We start from the raw sequence: 8,996 nt of genomic DNA, 5'->3' as shown, positions 1-8,996 counted from the left end.
CTGGATTTCTGATCATTGTTCATATTGAAACACCACAACACTGAAACATGGCCACGACAGACAAACAGTACTTACACTATATGTCCAAACATATACTAAGAAATGCTTTCAGCTACTTTAGGTTGCACCCATTGCTGCCACTGGTGCAACACTTTGCTACTGAGTAGAGGTGCTGTGTTCTCTTGAATGATGTTGCTTTATACAGTCTTGTGGGGATGAGTTGGGGTTGAGGTTGAGCGGTGATCATCTAACATGCTGACCTCACTATGTAATGCAATCAAATCCTCACAGGAATGCCCTAGAATCTAGATGAAAGTCTTCCCTGGACCGCTCCAGTAGTTACTCCAAACAAAGTCAGGGTAAACTCCCTTTTAATAGTCATGATTTCTGAAGTAATAATCAATAACCAGGTGTTCCAATACATTTGTTGTTGTAAAACTCAAATTCGGTAAAGAACAGATTTAACCCCAAAGATTTGAGATGTCTATCAGCAGAATATAGAGCCACTTTTCATGTTTTATTAATATATATGTAAATAAAGTATGTTTTGGTTGGAGAACATGTCTGAAGTATCGTCACAACCCTTCACTGCCCGATCTCCTCCCTTTAACTCTGTCTGTAATCTCTCCTTTCTAACTCTACTTAGACTATACAATTTTGAAAAACTGCATTAAACACTGTACTAGATTACCTCCTTTTAGAGAATGACCCGGCTTTATGCCTGGATTCAACCTCCATCCACACCACAAACCATTTATACACACATGCATGTCAGGGTGTGAAAGAACATAAGTGTCCATCTAATGTAGGATTCTGTATCTGAACCAAATTTAAACACTTATTATAATGCCTCACATTTTTTTCTAATGACTGGTAATTTGTAACAACCACCAGGAGTGTTTTTTTAAGCAACAATATACGAGAGGGAGTGTTATAATGTGTAATACTGGCACTGCTCTGCTGCACGAGGCTGAACCTCGAGTGTATTATTGCAATTATACCACAGTTCCATTATCGCTGTTTATTGAAAGATTTATTGAAAGATGAGTTAAAGAGGATAAGAAAACACAATCTGTAGTCCATCAGAAATAAATAGTTCCATTGCTGCTCTTTTTGTAGCTGTGCTGTTTGGCTTGTAAGGACTGAGTTTGTACAGTAATACTACAGGATTTAACACAAATATGACTGGTCACATGAACCAATCACTAGATTTACTGGCAAACATGCATTTTAGGGACCATATGAGATGCCAGCTTGATCAACTTATGAGTGTGCAAGAACCTACCAACATATGTAAGAGAATGTGCCGCAAGATGTTACATGGAACCTCTGTGCTTCCACACCCAGCTGTATCTTATCTTGTATCCAGGCTAGAGATGACCCAACCGGGAATTAGAGCCTCTTTTCAAAACCCTGTACATCCTTTCACCTATACTTTCACTCCAATAATATAATCACTTACAAATATCATCATTATCTTAACACATGTAAAGTTTTATCTAACAACTCCTTCTTTTGGTAATGAGAATGCATTAAAATATATTATTTCTACAAGGTAAAGCAATACGGTAAAAGAGTATGATTACCGTACTATAGCTGCCACTATGCAAACCCAGGGCCATAAAATTTAACTGTGCACACTCCTGTTCACTCCTCCTTCCTAGTTTTTCCTTTTTAAGCTTCAGAGACTGTTACTGATGGCAGGGTAAGTCGACTCACTATGCTAACTATAATGAATGTTCATATTCTACATGTGTTTGTGGTCTTGTAGATCTTTGTAGTGGTCTTAAGAGTTTTTTCTGTGTATTGTCTTTCCATCAATAGGACAACGATAGAAAGAAGGGAGGAGAGACAAGATGTATTAGGAAGGATGTACAATGCACTGACTCAGAGACCTCCTGCCATTAGTGCGTATTACTGAAGTTAACATACAGAACAGTACCAGTGTCTATATTGTTGCACATAGCATAACATAGTATATGACTATTAACCATTCAAAGCAGATATGAAACTCACATTAATTCTCTTTATTCATTTCTCTTTTAGTGTTCTCCAAAGTATTCCTTGTGGCTTCACCTACTATCCAGATTGTAATAAGTAAGTGAATTTTCAATAACAGATAAAAAAAAGATTAGTTAACAAATTAGAAATAAGTGTCTACGTTTTTACAGTTGTTTTCAGTTATGAGCCAAACGATTATGACCATTCATAAATTAACTCAATAACATTGATGGTATCTTAAAAACACTGCATAGCACGCTCAGAGGACAGTGCAGAGACTCGGTTCTGATACATCAGCTCACAGACACCTTGTGCCGACTGACATCACCCTTTAGAGTGATGTGGAGAGAGAGGGCCATCTACCTACCCAGAGAGAGCAATGCCAATTGTGCTCTCTCAGGACTCCGGTAGCCGATGGCAAACTACATGAACAGGATTCCAACAGGCAATCTCCTGATCATAGTGGCAGCACTTTGCCTGCTGGACCACTCAGAGCCCTTTCTTATCCTGTTCATGACTGCAAAAAGCGTATCTCCATCTTTGCAGTAGTATTGTAGAGAACTGTCTGGCAATATACAGCTCTGGAACAAATTAAGAGAGAACTTTAGTTTCTCAAATAGTTTATCTGATTTTGCTATTTATATGTTTGAGTAAAATGAACATTGTTGTTTTATTCTATAAACTACGGACAATATTTCTCCCAAATTCCAAATAAAAATATTGTCATTTAGAGCATTTATTTGCGAAAAATGAGAAATAGCTGAAATAACAAAAAAGATGCAGAGATTTCAGACTTCAAGTAATGCAAAAAAAATATTTATAAAGTTCATAGAGTTCAGAAATCAGTATTTGGTGGAATAACCCTGGTTTTTAATCACAGTTTTCATGCATCTTGGCATGTTCTCCTCCACCAGTCTTACACACTGCTTTTGGATAACTTTATGCCACTCTTAGTGCAACATTTCAAACAGTTCATCTTGGTTTGATGGCTTGTAATAATCTATTTTCCTCTATTTTTCAATTTGATAAAATTAAAGAATTTTAAGTGGTCTCTTATTTTTTTTCCAGAGCTGTATATTGAGTATTACAGAATCACAATATTGTGATATCATTGTTATCTTGGGCAGTGTATCTTGATAATATTGTATCATAAGAGCCTTCAGTTTTACCATTATCTGATTGGAATACAGCCAAAATCTGAGTTTCTGCAGTTACTAGATAATAAAGTGCTTGTAAATTAACTCAATATGATGCATAATGGTATACAAAGGATTAACAGCAAATTAAGCACAATGATCATAATCTTTTGGCTCATATCCAAACGTTTGTGCACTCCTGGTCAACTTGCATATTTCATTGATTGAAGAAAAGTGATCTAATCCGTATCCATACATGATAGTTATACAGTATGTATCCGTATTCTAGATTATCCGTGATTGTTTTAACATGAGTTTTGTTGAATTATCTTATCTCCTGCAGGTGTGGTATATCTGAAGGGCCATCCTCAGCAGTCCTACATCACTTTCTACATGATGGTGGCCGGGGTGTTTGGTCTGCTGCTGGGTCTGCTCTCCTGTTTGTCCTGTGCTAGGCCTGATAAAAATGGAGAGAATTATGTTCTCATCCATGTGTGCTCAGTGTGGAGCTCACTAGTCTCTCTGTTCCTCTTCTGCTGGTTAATAGCTGGTGAGGGTTTCTATTCTTTAGATTAGTGGTTCTCAAACGTTTTACTGGGTCTCAAACCATTTCACAGGAACACATGTACCACACACATGTTTATACACAGTAAGCCAGACATGTAAATCTGCACATACAGCTCTGGAAATAATTAAGAGACCACTTTAGTTTCTTAATCAGTTTCTCTGATTTTGCTATTTATAGGTATGTGAGTAAAATTAACATTGTTGTTTTATTCTATAAACTATAGACAACATTGCTTTCAAATTCCAAATACAAATATTATTATTTAGAGCATTTATTTGCAGAAAATGGGAAATGGCTGAAATAACAAAAAAGATGCAGAGCTTTAAGACCTCAAACAATGCAAAGAAAACTTTTATAGAATTTATAATCATAATGTTTAAAGATGTCAATAATTGGTGGAATAACCCTGATTTTTAAGCATCTTGGCATGATTTCCTCCAGTCTTACACACTGCTTTTGGATAACTTTATGCCACTCCTGGTGCAACAATTCAAGCAGTTCAGCTTGCTTTGATGGCTTATAATCATCCATCTTCCTCTTAATTATATCCCAAAGATTTCTCTTATTTTGTTCCAGAGTCGTATACATGTTACAAGTTTGGCCAACTTCAAGTATTGTGTGGACCTTGCCCACTTTTGCAATCTGTAAGTTGTTTGATTATTGTTTCTGGTTAGTACAGTGTTCCTACTAAGATATCTGAAAAGGGTTTAGACAGAGGAAATCAGAGTGAAAAAGAGTGCCAGGCAGTCAACTACAGTGTTTACTACCTTATTTGTCTATTAACTGTACTGCAAAAACTGTTGTGAACTGCTGGTGACTGTTGGTTGATATAACATATCTTATAGTGTTCCACAGGATTTTATTCAAGGGCCAATAAAACTAATGTTAATAATTATGATAAGTTCTAACAGGCAACAAACACAAACAAATGTATTATTAGGATAATTTCAGGTGGAAAAGTTATAGATTTCATCCCTAATATTTGATTACAAGGAGAATAATTTTTCTGAGGTCATCTACTGTGCCACTTTGGGATGTTTTGAGTACCATCAATGGTGCCTGTACCACTGGTGTTTAAGAACCACTGCTTTAGATTCACAAGTCAGGTAAGTGCAACAGTGTGTCCTCATTCAAAAAATTCTTCTTTTTTCCAGGCAGCGTGTGGATCTACTCCTTCTACCCTGCCAGTTACAACAAGACTGGAATCAGGGACCTCTACTGTAATAAGACCATTAGTGTTTCTGCCTTCTTGAGCACCACACTGGTGTACATTTTGTTAGCAGGACTGATTGTGGGAGGTTTCTGCGTGTTTACCTGCGTGTGGGGGTCTAATGAGGAAAATGCACAAAGAAAGACAGAAGATGCGTAGAAACCAAAACATTTAACCTAAGACTTCTCAATATTTTTTTCTCACTCAAACTGCATTCTGAGCTAGGCCCTTGTACTCCCTACACTCTTATTAATGTTGTCTAGGTAATTTGTTTTGGTTAAATCCCTTCTTTCGTAATGCTCTGGAACATCATCACATAAAAAAACAGAATTCCTCTACTCAGGGTGTGAATTACACAACTGCAATTGTAAGGTTTTCTTCAGGGTCTAACTGTAAACCAATAAAGTGCAGTGAACTGAAGTGTACAGTCCTTACAGTGTCTTGTTTGCTTACTGTAATAATGTCTACAGTACGTTAAAGGATAAAACCATGGCACCAGATAATACCCTGATTTTAGTTACTGTAGAACTACTAATATATAAGCAGCTAATTTCTCACTACTAAAGCCACCTGAGTATAAAGTTTTTAGTTTTATGTTTATATTTCCAGTTCCACTTTAGCACGTTACACTGATCCTGTAGTAGAGGTTTTTAAAAGTGATATTTCACGATATAGCTAAATCTCTGCTTATGTTGTGCAGAAATTACAGACAGTCGACATAAAACTACATCTGGGTTCTTATATGAATGTTCTGTTCCACCTTAAAAAACTAAAGATGATAACTTGCATTCAAAGCCCCCAGAAAAACGCTTTTTCAACCTAAAACCTGTGTGCCGCCAAAGCAGCATTTAAGGTGGAGAGGTCAATTAAAACCAATTAAGATGGAATGGTAAATTCAAAGATGTTTAAGAAATCAGGGGATAGCTTTACTACTGTTCATTTCTTGTGTAGTGATAAACCGTTACTCACAGATCCCCACAGAGTTTGAAGTTTCTTTGTTGCAGGAATTGTTGTAGACAAAATTCATGGCAAATTCCAAGACAGACCCAGTAAATTTGGGTAACGCTTTATAATACAGCCCGCGTTTTAGAGGGTAAGTACCCATTACTTACGGTGTAAGTTCTCTGTATGTACCCTTTACTTACGGTGTAAGTTCTCTGTATGAACCAGGGTACATTCAACATACTTACCGGGTCCTACAGGTACTTAACTGTAAGTATAAATAAAGAACACAGAAAGAACCAAGAGAGTAACAACTGGGTAACTTTCTGACACTTACCGTGTACTTTACCAAAACATATGGTATAACGTTTCTGTATTTATCAGTTTATTTAAAATACTTATGGGGTTCTCCTAGTACTTAAATGTAGGTACAAATTAATTACCAGGAACAACAGTATAAAAAACTGGATATGTCATTGCCTGCACTTTCCCTAAATTTCTGGTGCAATATTAATGTATGTATATATATGTGTGTCTTATTTAAACATTTTGTTCATGATAGTTATAAAGGTTTCATTCCAGTCATACCCAAGGGACTTATCATTCTAATATATTTTATTAGTTTGAATAAAAAGATAATGCTGAGATTTCAAAGGGAATTTATTTTTTAATACACAGAAAACACAAGGTTTTATTTTAATGGATAATGGTGGATAGGTTTCCATCTTCAGTCCTTTTCTGCTCGACTCTTCTCACCGTTGTTGCCTTTGTCTTGCTCCTGGAGTCCTGGTGCACACCTTGTCCTGTAAAGCTGCTTTTTATAACCCCTGTTCTAAAAAGAACTTTAAACCCACACTTCACCGAGTTCTACTGTTCTTACTCTGAAAGTATGCAGTACTTACTCTGTAAGTACTCAGAAACAACAGAGAGCGGGCTGTATTATGTAGTGTGCAGTGTTCTGCTGTTCTTACTCTGTAAGTACCCAGTAAGTACTCAGAAACAACAGAGAGCGGGCTGTATTATGTAGTGTGCAGTGTTCTGCAGTTCTTACTCTGTAAGTACCCAGTAAGTACTCAGAAACAACAGAGAGCGGGCTGTATTATGTTGTGTGCAGTGTTCTGCAGTTCTTACTCTGTAAGTACCCAGTAAGTACTCAGAAACAACAGAGAGCGGGCTGTATTATGTAGTGTGCAGTGTTCTGCAGTTCTTACTCTGTAAGTACCCAGTAAGTACTCAGAAACAACAGAGAGCGGGCTGTATTATGTAGTGTGCAGTGTTCTGCAGTTCTTACTCTGTAAGTACCCAGTAAGTACTCAGAAACAACAGAGAGCGGGCTGTATTATGTAGTGTGCAGTGTTCTGCAGTTCTTACTCTGTAAGTACATACCACTGAGACCAATTTTTTGTTAAATCTTAATAAAAGCAAAAACAATCTGTACAACAATACATAACATTAAACTTATTTATTTATTTATTTACAATCATCATTGATTATATGTTTCTTTTAGGTAAAATGTTATATTTTTTGTTCTTCTTGATCTTCTTCTTCTTGTGCTTTTCCTTTTTTTCGTCTATCAGAAAGCAGGATGCGGAATCTTCTGCCCCTCTCCATCCTGCTTTTGTCCATAAGAAAAAAAAAATGAATAAGTTTACTTTTTAGATGCAATTATATGTATCATTAATTTCAAAGCATGTCACACAAGTTTTTAGCCTTTAGCAAATACTCATTGTGCATTTATAAAGAATATATATATATATATATATATATATATATATATATATATATATATATATATATATATATATATATATATATATAAACATACAGTTGGAAATTTACATACACTCATGGACACAAATATCATGGAAATGTTTGCAAATACAGATTTACACATGAGTGATCACAAAAATTATGCAAGATAGTTTTGTCACTGGATCAGAAATAATTTAATTAATCAACTGGCCAATAGGAAAGTTATAATAGCATCATGCTTTTTGGCAGTTTTTTTTTGGCAATAGATACATTAAAAAAGGTAAAGGGAAAATGAAGAGAGTAGGAAAGCTCAGAATTCTGCGGCTGAACCTAAAACTATCAGCTACACTGCTGGAATAAGCAAGGCAACTTTTTAACACTCTGGCCTCAAACATACAGGAAAAGTGTATTGTGCTTAAAAGTTGTATCTGTGCAAGGAAACCAACAAATTTAGCGACATCTACTACTTCAGCCAAGAATGATCAAAACTACAACCACACAGACACACGCAAAGGCAATGTGTTGACACGTCTCAGAGGTATAAACTTATATATGTATATACTACGTCTTGTCTCTTGAACCCAATATTGTGAGATGAGTATCTCGTCACACCTTTTGTGAGCAGTGAACACTGCACATACACATTCAGTGTGAAACAGCTTAGCATGGAGCAGCAGCAAAGATGCATTAGTTAACAGCTGTAGTAATTATCTGGCTAATATATCAGATTAATCTGACCACAAACAAACTGCTCCAGACCACAGGGCACCTAAAGAGGACTTGTGATTAGGAAGGTGTTGATAATGTTATGCTTGATCTGTGTATTTCTGCAACTGAAAGTGAGAGAGAATTTAAACGATTTAAACAATAATTTACACATGCACATGGAGACACACACACACCTGAAGGACCTGCAGCCATGTCAGGAACAGATGTTAATTTGTCCACATGTTCCTTCAAAACTGTGCATTCATCATGTAGGAATTTGATTTCCACCTTTAGCTTTGCCACCTCAACTAAAAACAAAAACAAAAGAAAGTACAACATGTTAAGAGTGTAAAACCTTGTGCTTTAGTTTGCTTTAGTTTAATAAATGGTTTCATTTATAATTACATATAAATTATACAGATGCAGTTAGTCACATTTAAGGGGGAGGGGGATCACTGTTTGTAAAATGCCTGGATGATGGGGCAAAAATATATACAGTGCCTCAAATAGGGCAGTGCAACAAGATGATATGTTTCATTATGACAATAAAAAAATGTCTATTGTTTAGTATTAAGGTCTATCATCTATATCGTTGCAAAATACAACTTATTTTTTTGTTGCCTGGGTGATGCACCAAGGCTAATAGGATAGAAATGGGATAATAGGACAGCCCTACATC

The 8,996-nt window shown here is 36.1% G+C and overlaps 1 protein-coding gene across 1 annotated transcript; it reads left to right on the top strand.

Annotated features, from left to right (window-relative positions):
- The first annotated feature begins 1,870 nt into the window (after nucleotides 1-1,870).
- On the top strand, nucleotides 1,871-5,363 carry LOC125803966 (transmembrane protein 272-like). Its single transcript, XM_049482809.1, has 4 exons — nucleotides 1,871-1,907; nucleotides 2,047-2,097; nucleotides 3,481-3,687; nucleotides 4,860-5,363. The coding sequence occupies exons 1-4, from the start codon at nucleotides 1,871-1,873 to the stop codon at nucleotides 5,072-5,074; spliced, it is 510 nt and encodes a 169-aa protein (XP_049338766.1). The 3' UTR covers nucleotides 5,075-5,363.
- The last annotated feature ends 3,633 nt before the right edge of the window (nucleotides 5,364-8,996 follow it).

This window comes from Astyanax mexicanus, chromosome 8 (assembly GCF_023375975.1).
Source record: "Astyanax mexicanus isolate ESR-SI-001 chromosome 8, AstMex3_surface, whole genome shotgun sequence".
In the NCBI taxonomy this organism is placed as follows: Eukaryota; Metazoa; Chordata; class Actinopteri; order Characiformes; family Acestrorhamphidae; genus Astyanax; species Astyanax mexicanus.
The sequence above is the reverse complement of the archived record's forward strand: the minus strand, read 5'-3'. Positions and strand labels throughout refer to the sequence as shown.